This window comes from Kogia breviceps, chromosome 1 (assembly GCF_026419965.1).
Source record: "Kogia breviceps isolate mKogBre1 chromosome 1, mKogBre1 haplotype 1, whole genome shotgun sequence".
NCBI lineage: Eukaryota > Metazoa > Chordata > Mammalia > Artiodactyla > Physeteridae > Kogia > Kogia breviceps.
The window spans coordinates 193,926,665-193,946,983 of record NC_081310.1 but is presented as its reverse complement, the minus strand read 5'-3'; the positions used below and the strand labels follow the sequence as shown (position 1 = coordinate 193,946,983).

The 20,319-nt window shown below is 47.8% G+C and overlaps 1 protein-coding gene across 3 annotated transcripts in view; it reads right to left on the bottom strand.

The window, feature by feature from the left end:
• Positions 1-20,319, bottom strand: part of MTOR (mechanistic target of rapamycin kinase) — a 121,551-nt gene that overhangs the window by 36,202 nt on the left and 65,030 nt on the right. For all 3 annotated transcript variants that reach the window (XM_067017523.1, XM_067017516.1, XM_059057697.2), the window contains exons 29-30: positions 5,857-5,932; positions 2,718-2,857 (exon numbers count right to left, since the gene is read on the bottom strand). In XM_067017523.1, coding sequence (XP_066873624.1) covers positions 2,718-2,857; positions 5,857-5,932 — 216 coding nt within the window. The remainder of the gene's footprint in view (positions 1-2,717; positions 2,858-5,856; positions 5,933-20,319) is intronic.

The window sequence follows — 20,319 nt, the reverse complement described above, 5'->3', positions numbered from 1 at the left end:
TGAGTCCTAACTCTCCAAGGCACGGGGGCGAACAAAATCAAATAAATAAAAAGGAGGAGACTGCCTGTGGGGCAACCGCTAGGAGGCTCTTTGGCACCTCTCACCGACACCAGGGAGGGCCGGGGAAAAGGCCCCCCAAAACTCTGACTTTCCCACCCAGTGCAGCAGCACAAAGTGTTAAGGAGCGTTCTTCAACTGGCAATGCCTAAGTACTCGGCTGTCTGTGATCTCATTCCTGAGGAATCTGTGCTCTAGGACCCAGAGGCCATGAAAGGAACAGTGCGGGGAGGAGGTTGACACAGGTTCAAGTGGCCGCAGGGGAGCCGGGGGAGGGGGTGGCTGTCTCTGGTACTCGGCTCCCAGAGGCTGAGCACAGGGAGGGGGGTCTTAGCTCACTGGTAACCCTGGATCACGCCTGAGGGCCACCTCCGGTGAACACCGGCCTCGGGCCGTTCAGGATACATACTCAAAGCAAAAGCAACCTAAAAGTTGCACTCTAAATAGAACTGACTGAATAAACCATATTAAAAAACCTGCATATGATCAGGAAAAGAATTCCACTTCTTTCAACTCTTTTTAAAATCTCTTTGAGCCTACTGCATTCTCAACCCCCTTCAGCATCACTAGCCACGTATACTTTATAGGTAATTATAAAACTGGAACGAATTCAAGGGCTCAGAGGTGGATGGCAGCGGGAAGTGCAACGTCAGGAGACCTGGATGACTGTGCCCTCGGGAGCCCTCGGGAGCCCTCGCGCCGGCTATGATCACGCCTGTGAGCCTCGGTTTCCCAACTGTCACGCAAGGAGATTAAACAAAATCGCATATAAAGTCTCTTCTAACGCATCCAAGCCAACCCCGCTTAGCCCACCTAAGGACAGTGGTTGTCTCTAATTATGAGAGGCGGGGAGGGCAGGAAAGGTTTCAAGGAGGGAGAAACAGTTCAGGTGGACCTTGAAAGATGGGGAGAATTTCCAAAAGTAGAAAAAGGAGAAGAGGAGGTGAGCAATTCAGGGCACTGGATGAAAGAATGCAAAGAAAAAAAATTCTGTGGGGTTTGGAGAATGGCCGATCAATAGCCCTTTGGTTAAAGTTCAAACTATTTTTTTTTTTTTTTTTTTTTGTGGTACGTGGGCCTGTCACCGCCGTGGCCTCTCCCATTGCGGAGCACAGGCTCCAGACGCGCAGGCCCAGCGGCCATGGCTCATGGGCCCAGCCGCTCCGCGGCACGTGGGATCCTCCCAGACCGGGGCACGAACCCGCGTCCCCTGCATCGGCAGGCGGATTCTCAACCACTGCGCCACCAGGGAAGCCCAAAGTTCAAACTCTTAACGTGGACCATAAGCCTCACTTGATCTGGCCCCTGCCTAGCTCTCCTGCCTCACCTCTTACCTCTTTTCCGCATCACACTCGAGCCCACAGCCTTACTGAACTTTCAGAACCCTAAACCTAATAAGGTGCTCACTCCTCCTCACTGTCTGGGTCCGAGTTAGGTATCACTTCTTCCTGGAAGCCTTCCAGAACCTTCCAAGCTAGGATTAGGGCCCCTTCTGATATCCCACAGCCCCTGGGCTTCTCCTCTCCTTTATAACTGTATTCACTCTGTGCTGCAGCAGCCTGGTCGTCTGCACTGTGAGCTCTGGGAGGGCAGGGGCTGTGTCCCTCTTGCTCATGTTGTGTCCTCAGGGGATAGCACAGACACAGGCTGAATGAATGAATGGGGCGCTCAGTCCCATATGCAAGAAGAAGTTGAGACAATCTGCCCCTGGGGAGGCAGTACGGCATTCTGTTTGTTCTTTAAAACTGTGGTTAAACTAGTTCATGACTGCAGGAGGGCATTTTGTTTTAGCTATTTTAAAAAACCGCACCGGATGCTGGAAAACGGAACAGGAACCATTTTCCCTTTAATATCCCCGAACAACTCCCCAGGCCAAGATGCAGGCAAGTGTTCTAACTCAAGCATTACTGTCACTTCTACCTAGCATACCCCTTCCCTCTCCCCGTTCTCCTTCACCTGTCTCCCAGCCGCAGGCCTTCCTCCAGGGAGAACTGCAAGGTCACCCCATTCCTCACTTTGGTCTTTCAGAGCTGTCTGCTCGTACCACTCACTATCCCTGGGCTCTCAGGCTCTAGCAGTAACTGCCTGCAACGCGCTTGTCTCATCAGCCTCACAAAGGAGGAGGCCTCGTTTTTTTTGTGTCTGTGTGTGTGTGTGTGTGTGTGTGTGTGTTTTTAATCTCTGGAGCCTGGCATAGTGCTGAGCCCGTAGTAAGCATTCAGTAGAGGTGAAGCACCTGAAGAAAGCAGTCATCTGTTCTTCTTTCCTAAAATCATTAGCAAGAGGTAATAAAGAAAAGAAAAAAAAAAAAAAATCAAGGTTGTAGAGTAAGAATATGAAGTCTTCATCAGTCAGTCAAGGTCAAGAGGCAGAGAGAAAATAGGTGTAGATCCCAGAAGCACACCCACACCTGTCCTGTCCCAGAGCGTTACAAAGTTTAAGTTAAAAAAAAAAAAAAAAAAAAAAAGAAAAGAAAGAAAGAAAGAAAGGAAAAAAGAGTCTTTCTATTTAGCACTGAGACAGAACAGAGAAACACTCCAAAGTGATAGATGATTCCTGGGAAAATAACCAAGTGAAACAAAAATGAGAGTCTTAGATGAGAGCTCTGGCTGGGAGAAGCACTTCAAATGCAACTCGGCCATCACCCTGCTACAGCTTACCACTCGCCCAGGGCCTCGAGGCAGCGCATGCGGCCCAGCATCAGCTCCGGGTCGTCCTTGTTGGTGTCCATCTTCTTATCATAGGCCACAAGAGCATCCTCCCACTCATGCAGTTTCTCATACCAGGTAGCCTGGATCTCCTGCCAAGGAGAAAAGAACGAGGACGGTTGGGAGGCACAGAGAACACAGGGGTGCATTTTTTTACATCCACAGACTCTCTTTCCCGAGTGTGCCGTGCTGTATGCGTGACGCCTCACCCATCACGGTATGCCCTGGCTTTGACTGAAAAGAACTTCAGAATATCCGGAGGTACGTTTGGTGACGGTGGGAATGCTGGTTCCTTGGCACAGTGAGGGAACAAGCCTGGGATAATCTGAGAGCAGATGTCAGGCCACGCTTTCCCCCCATCACTTCCAGCCCAGACACAGGAGTCAGCAGACCTCCAGCATGTGGGGATACGAGGATAGGGGAAACCATTTAGGACGGCAGGAAGCCCCGACCAGGGCTCCTGTAAGGATGCCAAGGCCTCGATCGGCTGGAATGCTGACAGCGGGCCACGTGGAAGGGATGGCAGCTGCTTTCCTGATGCGGCCAGAAAGACCAGGCCACATCTGCATATTTGCTGGAGGAAAACCACTCGCTTTTTAAAAGCTCTCGATTCTCTGCGTTTCTTAATGCATTTTAAAACTTTCAGGAAATGATAATTTAAAATACAATTTAATACTGCCACTTAAAACTCTTTGGAAAAGCCTTCCTCCCTTCTAGAGTCTCCCGTCCAATGTTCCCTCCTGCTTATTAGCACTTGGCAGCTTTGCCAGTGGCAGGGGCCAAAGGACGGGTTCCATCTCCCGGCAGATGGCGGCCACGCTGCGGTTCAGTGCCGGCCACGTGAACGAGCGGTGCTGCAGGCTCGAAGCTGCAGGCGACGGCTCTCTGAATGGCCCGGGGGCTGTTTTATGTCTCTGTCTGCCCTCCGCCTGCCTCTACCTCAGTCTGTCTTCTGGGCTTCTTCATCACCAGCCTGGGAAACGACCATTTCTCTGCTGGGCCAGGGGAGTGGTTCTCCAGGGACTTATTTAACAACAGTACGATCCTGCAGTGGAATCTGTACGACATAATGCAGGGCCCACATTTGCTTCCCCCGTTACCCTCCTCTCCTTTCTAAATGAAGCTCTTATTTGAGCAGCACGTACACTAACAGCTACTGTGCTAAGCTCTCGGACAGAATCTTTCCTTCTTGAACCTCTGTAAGGAGGTCATGTCTATTTTAGGTAGCTAACTTGTGCCTGCTTCCCCTGGTGTGTTTTCAGCAGGGCCAGCCCCCTCTGCTTCCCCTGGCCTAATTCTGCGGCCACAACAGCCCTTTCCCCAATGTCCGTGTACAATGAGGTTTGCCAAAATGGACTCTGTGGAGGGTAAAACCACCTAAGCTCCATTTCCCAAGCTCGTCTAGAATCGTGCCGCTCTACTACGCCTAAGTATGAAGGCAAAAACTTACAGAGAAAACAGTGACTGCAGAGACTGTACAACTAAAACCTCTGAAATTAAGAAGTAACACTGGTAAATTTCCCATTTTGCATTTCTGTACTGGGTGGAAAGGAAACAGAGGCTCATGACTAATGCACGGCACACACTCAGTATGCACAAGCAGAGAGTAGGGGGAGGGTGTCTGCGGCAGGTCACCGAGGGGGCAGGATATTTTGAACTGCAACAGACTGCAGAAACGGTAAGGTTTCAGCAATGAATCACAAAATTCTAACGAGACTGCTGTTACCTAAACTGCGCTGAGGAAGCGCAGGCCCTGCCAGGAAAAAGCAACCACTGTCGAGCTTAACGTGACTCAGGCACCTAAAGACAAAAGAAAATCCACCACGGGTTTAGCAGTCATCCTGGAGCAACGGCCACCTTTAGAGCCTGGAGACGGGGGGCCCCTTCATTTAGGGTTGGCACTCTGAGCCACCGGGGCACACAACTGCCTGAATATACCAGATGTCTGTGGAATCCTTGTTTCAATTACTGCGGTCTCAGCGCCAAGGATGTCGCCGGAGAGGACATGAAGCACCCTCTCTGCTGACCTTCTTGCCTCTGCGGACAAGGACCGTGGCAAAGATGGATGAGACACAGTCCCTTCTGTTTCGTCACCTGGAGATGCTTTCTTAGTCTAGTCATAGACATGTGCTCAAGATGGCAAAAGAGTCCCCGAAAGGTTTCAGTCCAACTGACCAGCCCTTGTCGAAGGCAAAAGCCCGTGAAGCAGTCACTTTTCTTCACTCTAACACACTGGGCTCTTGATTAAGGCAGACTGGAGTAAGTGACCCCCTTGACTAATAAAAGGTTCCTCATCAAATATATGGACCCAGAACTTCCTGACCTTCCAGGAAGTCAATGTTAAGTTGATTAAGTCGATGCCTTATATATGGTTAGGAGTTACCAAAGCACTCTCCCAGGACTACAGAGAGTAACGGAGTCATTTTAGTATCGGTTGGGCAAAGATGGCAGGAAGCAAGAAGCTATATAAGCAATAATGGAATGGAACAATCCCTCAATATCAGGTATAAACTATGGCATATTTTTTCTGGAGAATTACCCACGGTTCCCTCTGCAGTAGGTACTGAGCCTTAACTACGGGCCAGTGGCAATGCTGGCCGTCACAGGCGACACAAAGACACCTGTGGTCAGGGTTAAACACCTGGGCTCTGACGGCAGACTGCCCGGGGTTCAAGTCCTGGCTCTGCCACTTATTCACTCTGTCAGCTCAGGTCAGGCTGTTATCCTGCTGGGACCATAGTCTCCTCATCTGTAAGATGGGATAACAATAGTACACATTCAAAGCATTGCTGTGAGGACTGAATTAGATGAAGTACATAAAGCACAAAGCAAAGGGCTAGGCGCATGCTGACAGTTTGATAAATACAAGTTATTACTGTTTAGATTCTGCCCTCACGATCTCTGTTCAGCTTGAATACACGCCATACAGCCACTGTCTCCTTCAACCTCAAGATATAGGTAAGCCAGCGTCCGGTTTTTAACAATTGGCAAAAAAACAGAAAAGGAAAGTAACTTCCTCAAGGTCGTGGCTCAGTGCCTCCCTAGCCAGGTGGCTACCTCTTGCTCTTCTAAAAGGAATGAGGCAACTTACCAGCTCTCCGAAGTGTTTCATGGCATATTCTAATACCCCGGCAGCTGCCTCTGGCTGCTGTAGCTTATTATTAATGCTGGGAAAACAAAACGAAGAGGTGGTTACACTCAGCAGGGCAGAGGGTGGGAGGTGCAGGGTCATTTTGTGGGCAGACGGCGCACCGGCGTGCTGGGGACACTGTCTCACAGACGGAGGAAGAGCATCAATTATCCATCACCACCCAGGACGCTCGGCCTGAACGATTTCATCTTGATCTCAGACTCCTAATTCTGAAGGGGCCACATCTGGTGGACAGGAGGCCCTGCCTGCTCTGGGGCCCTTCCTCCAAGCAGCAGACTGGTTTCCTCTCAGATATCATACGTCAGGCAGCGCACGTCTGTTTTTTAACCAGAAACCCTGGCTCCAGAACCGTTCCTGTTGTACAACACAACCGGAGGAGGTACCTCTGAACTTTAAACTCTTACTTCTTCTCATCAGTTGCCCTTGGTGATAAGAACAACCAAAGTGAATAAAAATCATCAGGCTCTGTGGGTGACAAAGAAGTGGCACTGAAGCTGGGTCATCCATGTCAATGACAGAGAACCCAGCAACCGTCTTGACTGCTCCCCTGATGGGGCCCAGCTCTTTCAAATTCAGATGCTTCCCTAGTCCCTTTTCAAAGACCATGCCCTCCCTCTGCAGCAGGCTGTGAAGGGACCGTATCCCAAGTCACCTGCCTGGTCTCTCTGGCGGAGAGATGCTTTTCATAACAACGTACAACTTTGCTGATGTCATCTGTGGGCAGCATATGGCCAGCTGGGGCTGGAGAACTGTACGTGGATTGGGGCGACTGGGCAGGAAAGCTGGAAGGCTTGCTGCCTGAAGTTGGTTCATCAGAGAGGCTGCGAAGAGATCCTGAAAGTAGGGGAGCTGCAAGGCTCAGACCCTTGTTCCAACAGGGACCTATGTAAGAGGGTAAGCAGCAACTAACCCAACACTAAACATAAGCTTGAGTTACGGAAGGAAGGGAAGAGAGGGAGGGAGCAGGCTTGAGAAGACCACAGGACAACAAGGACTACATCTGTCCATAGGCAGGGAGCAAAACGTGACAGACCAACTTGGGAGTCTAGACTGGGTGTCCAAGCGCAACGCTCCAGGCTCTGCCACCAGAGGCAAAAGTAACCGCACAGACATCCCTCTCCTTTATTTACAGGAGCAGATGGGCAAGCCTGTGTGCGATCTACCGGGCCGACTGTTTGGTGCTTCTGTGTGGGTCCCAAGCAAAGCAATGAGCCCAAGGGTTCTCCGTAAGTTTTCTGCTGCAGGATTCAGAAATATTTTTAATTTCAAAGTGAAGCTGTAACATCACGGTTTCCTTTAGGAAGCCCTATGAGAGTTTTTCTAAGCTGAGAATGAAAAGCCAAGCCCAAAGGGGCTAATCCCACTGCATGCTCACTGTGAAGCACTTTCCCATTCCTCTTGGCCTCTAAGGCAGGTTCTCAGCTTTGCTGCTCACTCACATGGGGCTGGGTAAACTGTATTAATAATTAATATTACTGGGTATAGATTTGTGATAATCTAGCTCCCTGAGCCCAAATAAAGATTTTGGAAGCATAAGAAGGCAGGAAAAAAGAAAGCCAGTATATATTCTATATATTATATTACACTCAACTATGTAACATATCCTATGTAACTATATACAGTGATATAGTCTCTATATAATTTTTAGTCCTAATGTGGACTATTGGCATGGCCCTGGTAGGAATATAAAGTGTTCTGATGAGGAAGATAAGGAAAGTGTTCCTTGGCCTGAACCAAAAGAAGTTAACTCTAAGAATCAGACATAAAAATCCAGGAGTTCTAATAACTGTCTTCCAATCTTATGTTCTGGAACATACTCTAATTTTCAAGAACGAATTATAAACATTACCAAAACTCGCCTCACTCTGGGGAATAAAGCAACACAAAACCAAAAGCAAGCAAAAGTCACTCCCCACCCCACACTCTCCCATTTGTCATATGTAAAAAGGAGAATTTTACAAGAAACTGATCAAAATCAGGAACTTGTGACTAGAGACTTCAGAGGAAAAATACAAATTTTACCTTAACGTTGCTATGGCTCTGAGATACCTCCTCTAAGGACAGACCAACACAGCTTTGCAAACTTAAAAAGAAAACTCATCACATGGCCCCAACCAACTCCTTTAAGAGAAAGTCCACATACGTCACCTGCATAGAACTTTCCGCTTGAACATGTGTGGAAGCAGGTGAGGATGCAGACAGAGCCCCGTGGGGAGGAAAGAGGGGCTGGGCTCACTGCGGACCCACGCTGACCAGGCCTCCATCAATGGCCAGGAAAACCGAGGGTGCACCTTGAGACGCATGACAAGCTCTTGTCCAACAGTAGGGACAGTCACTGAAAAATGACAACTTTGACTAAATGGACTAAAACAAACCCATGAAAAATGAGTGGGAGCAGAGAGAAAGGGTCCCTTTGATAAATTAATTTCTGGTTTGAGGACCTGAAAGTAAAGGAGATTGGACACACCTACTTTCGACCGTTCAGAGAGGAGAGAGTTCAAGTTAACCGGCTGTTCTCATCCTGTTTACTCTTTCCTCCTCCCTGTTTGCGTCTTCTTTCCTATAGAACTTTCTCCCTAAATGCACTTCTCTCTTCTTTCCTTCTGGGGAGTCTCCCATGTGTGCCTACAAGGCTGCTGGAGAATGCAACTGCAGCGGCTGAGGCTCTGGAGGTTCTCCTGGTGCTCAAGAGAGTCTACCATCTTGTTTGGGACCTTAACTTCTTCTCCTTCCTCCACGGCTTCTGGCCCTCCATCACGGGAGGCAATGGATTATAATAACAACAAAAAGATACCTAAATTTACTGAGAGCTCACTGTAGGTGCCAGGCACTATGCTGATTACTGCTGATACGTGTCATCTTAACCCTACGAGGTAGACATTATTAACACTCCCATTTTACGTATAAAGAAACCGTGGCCCAGCCGGTCATCCTTTCCCTTTGAAATTGTACCATTAAAAGGATCTGAAGTAATAACTAAGGGTACAGCTCTGCAGTGGGAGAGAAGCGTGTCAGCTGTCTACTCTTGGCATCAGTGGGCCTGAGCAAATACGTGCAAAATAAGTGACTGAAAGCACGGCATGGGACGTTTCCATGAGCTAACTCGGCATATATAATCTGTTGTACGGGAAAAAGGAGCTGTAATGCACCTTCACTTTAGCTTCCTCACCCATACCATGGCTAACACCCTGCTCTGACCCCTAAGCTCCCGTTTCCTATTTTTTATTTCCTTTCAGAAGCCACTGGCGACGCCTCCACACGTCCCAGCAGGACAGTCAGCATGCGGCCACAGTGGGCTTTTCCGAGGCAGCTTGTTTGAGGCTGCCAGGCTTACAGACAGAGCCCAGGCTGCAAAGTGGGGGATGAATAAGTCTCTGTGGAAACTCAGTAGTTCCCAGCTACTAAGGCCCCGGTCTCCTGCTTGCTTGGGTGACACAAGACTGTCTGTTCAAATACTCCCTTTTTAAACTCAGATGTGGTTTTGTGAGACTGAAGGGAGAGACTGTATGTGTGGCTCCTGTGCAGAAACCACCTTTGCTCAAAAGGCCCCCTAAGGAGGCCCTCTCGTTTTATGGGGCAGCTGGGAGTTTTCTCCAGCCCGTTCAACAGATGCGCCCTTGTGTGCCCCGGAGTCTTTCCGTATTAATGCTGGAGGCTTATAAAGGGCAAACTGTTCAAAGCTCAGCCCAACAGCGGAGGAGTGCTTAACAACACAAACCAAACCTCACCGATGCTAACAAACACGCGTAGAGAGATGGAGGCTTAGGCAGCGACGTGCCCACGACAACAGTGCACAGGATGACGGGTCAACCAGATAGCCTGTCTCCTCTCCACGCTCACCAAGGCCAGAAGGACAAGACGGCTGCGGCGCAAGAATTTCTAGGCTAGTGGATCCCGTCCCAGTGCTTGCTGTCTTGGCATGGGTGTCGGGGTAGATTTGTATCCTACTTCTTTGCACAGTGAGAACATCCAGTTGAGCTCTTGTACAGCTGCGAGTCGACAGAGCAAACAGAAGCTGCCTACCCACAGAATAAAACGCAGAGCCCACAAATAAACCTGGTGTTAGAAATACAATGAAGAGAGACAGACAGGAAAACACAACGAATTAGGATATCAAGAGAGGAAAGGGCAATTATTCAGACGTATTCACTCATTCATTCCCCACCTCCCCTCCCTCACTCCAAGATTTAATTTTTATTACAGGAAGCTGAGTTGAAGAGCTTGAAACTGGGAAATTCTTGGCAATTGAGGGAAACACTTTTTAGAGTTGAGTCGAATTAACAAGTAAGATACGGCCTCTATGCCTCCTACACCAAACAGATTACACCAGGCATCTTTTCTCCACTATCCGAAACTCTCTTTCCAGACGTAGGGTAAGTGTGTAAGCTGAGTAAGGGACTCAGACGTGAAGGAGCTTCTCATTGCCTTGGTGGGTTCCTTGTCCAAGAGTGATGGCTGAGAAGCTAGTGCTGGGAGTGGGGACTGTTTACTTCCCCATGACTCGCCCCCTCAACCTTTTCCTCAGTGCTTTTCACAGGCAAGTGCTGACCAGTCTCACTGAGGATGAGACTGAAGAAACAGCGGGTCATTAACTGTTCCACATCCTAACCAATGCTGACCCATTAGCAAACCAATAGGAGGGTCTCTAGCTGGCATCCAAATGCCACTCCTACCACCTGAAGGGAAACCCGAGGAACTGTGTTGTTTCCTAAGTCATTTTGCTCCATGGGCTTCTGGACTGATGTCAAATCCAACGTCACCTGGCCTGGTGATTCCTCCTGGTGTGGCTCACTTGGTTATCGACCTCATCTCTTCGCCTTGGTGCCTTGATGACCTTCAGCTACTAGGAGCAAAGTGCTGCAGGATCGCTCAACACGAGCTGGAGCCCTGGAAAGCTGGTCACACGAGGAGCATCTGCAGAGTCTCATCTGGGGGACTTCTCAGGCCTTGCTAGTGTTCCCGTCAGGAATTTATGAGAGTGTCATGCACTAGCTTCCCAAATGGCTCTGGGCCTTCTCGCTCCTATTTCTAGTGCAGACTGTAGTCTACGTTTTATTTGGTTCTCTGTCAAGTAAGAATACACTGAGTTCCCTCGGTGCTGGGCTGGTGACACATGCAACACAGCTGACAGCGGGCCTGGGCGGGTCTGGCTGAGGAGCTCCTGAACAGCCAAGTCAAGGCTCCTCACCACCGTACCAAGCAGTATTTCTTTCTTTCTTTCTTTCTTTTTTTTTAATGAATTTTTTCTGTTGCTTTATCTTTTTTTTTTTTTAATTAATGCACTTTAAAAAAATAATTAATTTATTTATTTTTGGCCGCGTTGGGTCTTCATTGCTGCACGGGGACTTTCTATAGTTGCGGTGAGCACGGGCTACTCTCTGTTGCAGTGTGTGGGCCTCACAGTGTGGTGGCTTCTGTTGTTACTGAGCACGGGCTCTAGGCACGCGGGCTTCAGTAATTGTGGCACGTGGGCTCAGCGGTTGTGGCTCGCGGGCTCTAGAGCGCAGGCTCAGTAGCTGTGGCGCACGGGCTTAGCTGTTCCGCGGCACGCGGGATCCTCCCGGATCAGGGCTCGAACCCGTGTCTCCTGCTCTGGCAGGCGGACTCTTAATCACTGCGCCGCCAGAGAAGTCCCCCAAGCAGTCTTTCTTATTCCTCTTATAGAGCGGTAGCTGCTTCTGTCCATCCCTGTCACTTCTTCCAGCACCAAGACTTGGCTCTGTGTCCAACGGATGATTAAAAACAAAACATCCTGGTTCCTGTACAGAGCCAGGAAGATCCAGGAGTGGTGGGGCCCTGATGTCTTTTCATCAGGCAGCTCCCCTGGGATTCTGGGGAGCTCAAGGGCGTGACAGTCTCTTTTAGAGTAGGACAGCAGGTGAAGACAGACGGCAACGTGAGAACATCCGAAATGTGCAGCGGAGAAAGGCGGCGATGAGGGGCAATTCAAATGCAGGTGGGCAGGGAGAGTGAAGGGGACTGGCGGGCCTTAGGGCCCCCCCCTTAAAGCCACAGTCAGGGCATGAAGATAGCACCCCAGGGTCTGGCAGGTCAAACTTTCCTTTCTTGCTTCAGAAACTTAGGAAGAGTAAATTTACTCCTTTTCTACATATTAAGTAAAGGAGGCTGGCCTCATTAGATGGTTCAAAGCCGGGACATTTGGTGTCCTTGGCACCCTCAGGGACCTGAGGCACCAAGACAAAAAAAATTTGGTGCAAGAGAGGTGGGTGGACTGCCTTGGACAATCAGATGGGTTCCTGACGTCTCAGACCACAGTGGCTTAAGGATAATGAGCTCTTACTTTGTCTTCACCCTGTCCTTTGTCTGCTCACAGTGTACATGACACGTCTGTCATGATATCTAGAAGACTTGCCAGATCTGCACGTGAGAAAGTAGGGCCTTAAGAATAAAAAAGATAGAATGCTAACAACTGTGTAGATTAGGGAAAGGAGAGACAAAAACTATCTTTTCGAGACTGGGAGGAAGTATATCTTTTTTTTTCTTTAATTAAGAAAAACTGAGGGGAGGGAAGTGCACCACGATATTAGAACGTTACTTTTGCCCATGCATATTCTGTGTAATTACCTATTGTACACACAAGTGCTAGCTAGAGGCATCAAACAGTTCTGGATTCTGCTCTTTCACATACCACAGGCATTTCCTACTTTCTCCAGTCTTCATAATTATTTTTAACAGCTGCATAAGAATGTCACCCTGCTGCTGGATCGCACATACGAACCCGTCTCGTGCGCGCACCCTGGTGGCTGGGTGAAGCAGCACTAGTTAAGCCACCAGGGCGCCAGGAGCGCGGCAGGAGCTCACACTCTCCGCTCACAGGTGATCTGTCCTGCAGACGTCTGCAGGGTCAGCCCTGGGAATCAGAGCGGCCCCCCTGAGGAAGAGCACAGCGCTCAGCAACAAGCAGGGTAAGCGGTCGCATCGCACCCGTCACCTCCGGGCCCCTCCTGGCTGGGTGCGGGGCCCGGGCTCCCCAGCACAACCAGAGTAAGGCACCGAGAGGTCGCAGAGACCCGGAGTGTCAAAGCACACGATTTGTGCTGGCCGGGTTTCCAAGCCAGGGGCCTGTCAGAGGCGTGCTGTAAAAATGATGAATGGCTGTCACATTTCCAAGGCTCTGGCTGATTTAGGGAGCCACTGGCAGGCGCATCACTCCCAGCATGTCAGCCAGTTAATTACTGCCAACTTTATCTTTCTTGTCAACACTTCTTGACAAATTGGCCATTATCTTTTTATTCTACAACAATGAGCACTGCTCCTTTTCTGGTGATGCCTGGAAGCTTTTCCTCCTCCTTTCTGCTTCTTCATATCCAGAGTGAAATGAAGAGCTCTGACAGGGATGCTTAGGAAGAAGAAGCTGTCAGGAAACAACAAGCGGGGAGGGCTGACAGACTGAAGTCCAAAGCTTATTTTCAACTACCTGGACTCAAAATAGAGTTGATATTTTGGGTAAAATCCTGATTTCTTGGCTTCTGCGTGTCCAAGAGCTCTGACTCAGTCTATTATGTGGATGAAGTTGGGAAACCAAAATTAAAGGACCTGGCGTCCAGTGACTCGGCAGCTTTGAACTCTCCACACTTATAATTGTGCGAGCAGATGTGCGCTGGCCTTGTACTCCAGTACGGAGTTAGGCCACATTGTAGAAATACTGATGCCCATTCTGGGATCAGGAAAAGGAAAAAATATGCCTACCTTTTTAGTAAGGAAAAGCTGACAGACGAGGACCATAACATACTGTTAATTGAATCACCAAGATTCGTAGCCAATGAGCCGTCCAAAAGAGTCTGGAGAGATCAATGGTGTCACCACTGATACATTTTCATCGTCACTGGGACAGACTGTGTCAGAGGTGGCCATGGGGCACCTACCGCATTTCATCAATTCCAAGAGGAACACTTTAACAGCTCTGAAACCGTGATACAGCTTCTAATTCAAGGTTCCAGAGCGCTGTGACCCAGGCTACTTGCCAGCAGTTTGCTCCCCCTTGCAGTGGTCCATGAAAAGCAGAAGGGGCTTTGCTAACTCACCGTAAGAGTGGTCCCACTAAATCTCCAACCGTTCCTGAGGATGAGCTAGACGCAGTGGAGGAGCAGAGGTTAGCTACTGACTGACAGCAAGCGGCACCCTTTAGAATGGTCTTGGGTTACAAGGAAAGATCCTCTGTCCTTTCGGTCAGCTTTAGGAGAAACCCCAGGACTCTTCCTCACTCATGGTCAGCTTTCTGCACTGAAAAGCAGGTTTCCTTGGAGTCTGTAAGATGCTCTATAGAGGCAAGCCGTTGTAAAGTGAACCTGTAAGGAGTCTTCAGAGCAGCCAGAAATAAATTTAAGCTCTGCTGTTGACTGGTGAGGGACCTGGCCTCCTGAGCAGTGGCTGGGTTAACAGGGCGTTAAAGAAAAAGGTGGGGCTAAAAAGAAAGATAGAATCTGTGCTTGTGCTCGGGCTCCACAGGGGTTTCCTCCATCTGCCCGCTCTTTGCTGCCTGGAGCTTTTCTACAGGGCTACGGATTCCTCGAGGCACACTGGCACTTTTGAAGGCAGCGTGAGTCCACACGTTTGGAATGTGTTTTTACTGAGAAGTGCGAAGCTTTGAGCAAATCCTTCCCCTCTGGACAGAGCGTTTTCTCTTCCAGCAGAGGTGCGGGAAAAGAACAAGACTGTGTACCTTTTCTGGAAGCCTGGGAACAACTGTGAAAGCTGGGCTCATACTTCCAAGCAACACAACAGAGACACCTTGGGAACATGTATTTAGCATTAAGACACAGAGTGGGTTTGTTTGTCCATCTAGCCCCTTGCCTGTAGGCTGTAAAGCCCAGTCACCCTCACTGTTAACTGGTTGCTCAGGCACAAACTGGTTCAATTTCTTTAACATTCTCAAAGAGTTACAGGCCATTTCCCATTAGTGCTGCCTAAGTCAGGGAGGCTAAGACCCAGGCTGAAGGGAAGCTCCTCAGTCCCAGGGCAACTGCACACGGACTTGAAATCTTGTCCTGCACCCTAGCAGGAATCCGTCTTTGGCTAAGAGTGGTTTTTTTGCAATTGCGATGTAATGGGTGTTTGACTTCCCTTTGGAGACAGACGAGACTTGCTGGGCTCCTGGAGTAATCACGGGGAGTACAGCCGCCCAGAGACATGACAGGTCACTTCCTGTGCGCTGTCTTCACCAGGAGCTGCTGCATGTGGCCCCTCAGGCCGTGATGGGGGTTCACCAACAGGTCGATGCAGGGTCCGGTTACCGGATATGCCATTCATACAGGCCTCCAGAATCAATGGCGGGGCTGGGGGGCTGGGGGGTACAAAGCCCTACCACAATGCTCTGTGGCCCTCTCACTCGTCTTCATATGTAAAGAAACAGGGGTGAGATGCAAATCGATGGTTTCCAGGGATACAAAGTGATCCTACAGTCAGGATGCTACCTCAAGTTACTGGTTAAAAAAAAGAAGGCTGAACCAAATGATCTCAACTCTTCCAGTTCTCACTTTCTTTGATTCTATAACTAAAACCTATGGAAGAAAATGTTAAAGCAGGAGCGAAGGCAATCCCCTGCAACGAAGAACCCACCGTGATAAAATACTGGCAATGACCATGGAGAGAGACTCTAAGTCTCCATGTCAGATGTTTATTTAGGAGAAAAGAACCTTCTGCTGGGAGTTCCTTCTTTCATTTGACAAGTTCCAATGCAGTATCTCTTTTGTCTCAGGCTTTGTGCTAAATGCTGGTTGCTAGAGCTACTATGGTAGATAAGACAGGTACGGTCTTTGCTTTCACAGAGCTTATAGGTCAGTGAAGTAGATATACAAAACACAAATGGAAATAAGTGCTGTGGAGGTAAACACCATGAAGAAAACAGAGCACAGAGGTGGAGAATGGCACAGCGGACCTATTTTAGATTCAGGTGGGCAGGGAGGTTTTTCTGATGAAACGATAATCGATTACCTAAATATCAATACTACCTAATATTTGCTAGATATGGACTATGTGTCAGACACAATTCAAAGTGTCTTACAGCTCCTACAACTCAATAACAAAAAAAACCCAACCCAATAGAAAAATAGGCAGAAGACCTAAAGAGACATTTCCCCAAAGAAGACATACAGATGGCCAAGAAGCACATGAAAAGATGCTCATCATTGCTAATTATTAGAGAAATGCAAATCAAAACTACAATGAGGTACCACCTCACACTGGTCAGAATGACCATCATTAAAAAGTCTGTAAGTAAGGGACTTCCCCGGTGGCACAGTGGTTAAGAATCTGTCTGCCAACGCAGGGGACATGGGTTCGAGCCCTGGTCTGCGAAGATCCCACATGCCACGGAGCAACTAAGCCCATGCGCCACAACTACTGAGCCTGTGCTCTAGAGTCCACGAGCCACAACTACTGAGACTGCGTGCCACAACTACTGAGCCCGTGCGCCTAGAGCCCATGCTCCGCAACGAGAAGCCACTGCAATGAGAAGCCCGTGCACCGCAACGAAGAGTAGCTCCCGCTCGCCGCAACTAGGGAAAGCCCGTGCACAGCAACGAAGACCCAACACAACCAAGAATAACTTAATTAATTTAAAAAAAATACTAAAAACCAAACAAACAAACAAAGGACTAGTGTTCAAAAAAAAAGTCTACAAATAATAAATAGTGGAGAGGGTGTGGAGCAAAGGGAACCCTCCTACACTGTTGATGGGAATGTAAACTGATGCAGCCACTATGGAGAACAGTGTGGAGGTTCCTCAAAAGACTAAAAATAGAGTTGCCATTTGATCCAGGAATCCCACTCCTGGGCATATATCCAGACGAAACTATAATTTGAAAAGATACACGCACCCCTATGTTCACAGCAGCACTATTTACCATAGCCAAGACATGGAAACAACCTAAATGTCCACTGAGAGATGAATGGATAAAGAAGATGTGGTATATCCACAATGGAATATTACTCAACCATAAAAAGGAATGAAATAATGCCATTTGCAGAAACATGGATGGACCTAGAGACTACCACACTAACGGAAGTAAGAAAGAGAACTACAAATACCATACGATATTGCTCATGTGTGGAATCTAAAATACGACACAAATGAACAAATCTACCAAACAGAAACAGACTCACAGACATAGAGAATAGATCTGTGGTTGCTAAGGGGGGTGCGGTGGGGGAAGGGAAAGACTGGGAGATTGGGATTAGCAGATGCAAATTATTATTTACAGGATGGATAAACAACAACGTCCTACTGTATAGCACAGGGAACTATATTCAATATCCTGTGATAAACTGTAATGGAAAAGAATGTGAAAAAGAATATACATATGTATATAACTGAGTCACTTTGCTGTGCAGCAGAAATTAACACAATGTTGTAAATCAACTATACTTCAATAAAATTTTTTTAATAACGAAGTGTTTTATGTGCATTATCTATTTTTAAAATAAGCTTCCTGGCTGAAGTACAACATATATACACAGGAAAGTATACACCTAATTGTACAGCTTGATAAATTATCACAAAGTGAAGATACCCTCAAAACTACCACCCAGAGCAAAAAACAGACACAACACACTGCCAGCATCCCAGAAGCACCCAAGCCTTCTCCCAATCACGGCTTCCCTTCTCATGCCCAGAGGTAACAACTCGCAAGAGGTAACAACTATCTTACTTCTGATACAATTGGTTAGTTTCACCAGGTTTTGAACTCTCTATAAATACTCAACGTCATGTTTACGAGATACGTACATGTCGCTGCATGCCACAGTAGTTTTGTCTTCTTACTGCTGACTCGTATGTCACTGTACGAACATACCACAATTTATCTGTCTTACTGTGGATGGGGGTTTACGCTGTTTTCAGTTTGGGGCTATAAGTCACGTTATTACATTCCTTTTTTTTTTGGCCACACCGTGTGGCATGTGGGATCTTAGTTCCCTAACCAGGGATCGAACCCACGCCCCCTGCATTGGAAGGGCAGAGTCTTAACCACTGGACCACCAGGGAAGTCCGGACAAACATTCCTGTACGCATCTTCGGCACGTGTGTGCTCGCATTTCTGGTGGGAACAAATCTCGCAGCAGAATTGCTCACTTACAGGGGCATGTTCGTCACATCTTTGTCAACACTTGGAATTTAGTGTTTTCCATTTCAGCCATTTTGATTGGTGTTTAAGTTGCACCTTCTGGTTTATTTTTTATTTTTAAAGAACAATTTTTATTTTTATTTATTTATTTTTGGTTGCGTTGGATCTTCATTGCTATGCATGGGCTTCCTCTAATTGCGGTGAGCAGGGGCTACTCTTTGTTGTGGTGTGGCAGGTTTCTCATTGCAGTGGCTTCTCTTGTTGCAGAGCATGGGCTCTAGGCACGCGGGCTTCAGTAGTTGTGGCTCGCGGGCTCAGTGGTTGTGGCGCACGGGCTCAGTTGCTCCGCGGCATGTGGGATCTTCCCAGACCAGGGCTCGAACCCGCGTCCCTTGCACTGGCAGGCGGATTCTTAACCACTGCGCCACCAGGGAAGTCCTGCACCGTATAGTTGAAATTTGAGTTTCCATAATGACTAATGAGCCTGAGCAGCTTTTCATGTGTGGACTGGCCTTTTGGACATAATCTTTTGTGAAATAAGTGCCTTTTCACATCTCTTGCCAATCTTTTAATTGGCTACCTTTTGCTTGTTTGTTAGGAGTTCTATATATACTCTGGATACAGTATACACAGAAGTATGTACTGGAGATACCTTCTTGCCTTTTCACTCTCTTCATGGTGTTTTCCAGTGAAAAGAAATGACTCCTTTTATTGCATTTAATGATGTTTTCCTGTATGGTTAGTGTTTTTCAAATCTTGTTTAAGAAATCTTTGCTTATCCCGAGATGCTGAAGATAATCCCCTATGTTATCTTCTCGAAGCCCTACTGTTTTCCGATTTAGAATTTAAATATCCTGGACTTGAGGTTTTGGGTGTGGTATGGGGTAAGGGTCAAGAACCTTTATCCCCCCATAAGGCTATCTAGCGTACCCAGAGGAACTCACTGTTCTATAGTGGTACCTTGTCATAAATCAAGGGTTCATATATGTGTGGGTCTGTTTCTGGACATTCAAATCTGCTCCATTTATCTATTTGTCTATCCTTGTGCCAATACTACATTGCCTTACCTACTTACTGTAGCTTTAAGATTAATCTTGATTTCTAATAAGGTAATTCCTCCAAATTTATTTTTCTTCTTCAAAAATGCCTTAAAATGCCTATTTTTAATCTTTTGCTATATTTAACTTAGTCTTCACAAAAATCCTGTGAAGTAGTTATAATTTTTTTTTTTTAACTAACTTTTTTTTTTTTTGGCTGTGCTGTACAGCATGTGGGATCCTAGTTCCCGAACCAGGGATCAGACCCGTGCCCCCTGCAGTGGAAGCACGGAGTCCAAACCACTGGACCGCCAGGGAAGTCCAGGAGTAGTTAAAATTTTTATCCCCATTTCACAGATTGGTCAACTCCGAGAAGTTAATTAATTTGCCCAGGGTCATATAACTATCAAGGGATGGGAAGGGATTAGAACCCAGATTTGTCTGATTCTAGACCTAATTACTTTAAGTCCTTCAGATATCACCTCCTTAATCCTCAAGCCAGATGAGCCCTTCAGGGCATTTAATATGAATGCATTACAATTTTAAGAAATTCTAATGTTCTAAGCCACCCACTTCCAGTTAAAACTCTTGTTTGGTAACTACAAAGAGCCACTGTCCTGGTGAGACTCAAAAAAAAAAAAAAAAAAACCAAAGCAAGAAGTAAAAGCTTCCTGGCTTCCTTCCACAGTCCCCTGTCTCCCAAGTAACACTTACAGCCTCGCTGGGATGCACAAGGGCCCTCAGGCCCGACGCGCCTCCACTCCTCCAGCTTTAATTCCTGCCACCACTCCTCTTCCTTCTTGCCCCTTAACGCCACACTTGACTACTTCGGCTCTATAATCCCAGGCTTTTCATACAGCTGCACCTTGGCTCAGAATGCCCTCTCCCACTTCTGGCTACTTCTTCCTGTAAAAAAAACCAAAAAAACCCCCACAAAAACAACAACCCTGGATATCACTTCCCTCGGGAGACCTTGCAGAACCTCATCTGGGTTGGGCACTCCCCCTCTGCTGTGTCCCCCACCCCAGCATGTCACATTGCCCTGGAGTTCAGCTGTCTTGTCTCTCCACCTAGCCTGCGAGGCAACTGAGGCTACAAACTCCTAAGAGGGTTCAGAGACAAGACTTTTTTGCTAGCTGCTATAATTAAATAGTAGACGCTAAGAGGAGGCCTGAAAAGAAACGGTTTCTAATAAGCTCAGGACACAATCTTCGGGAGAAGTGGCAAACTAGAAGGCCTAGGGAAGAGGTGCAAATACTTTCTGCGACGGACCTGGACTTCGG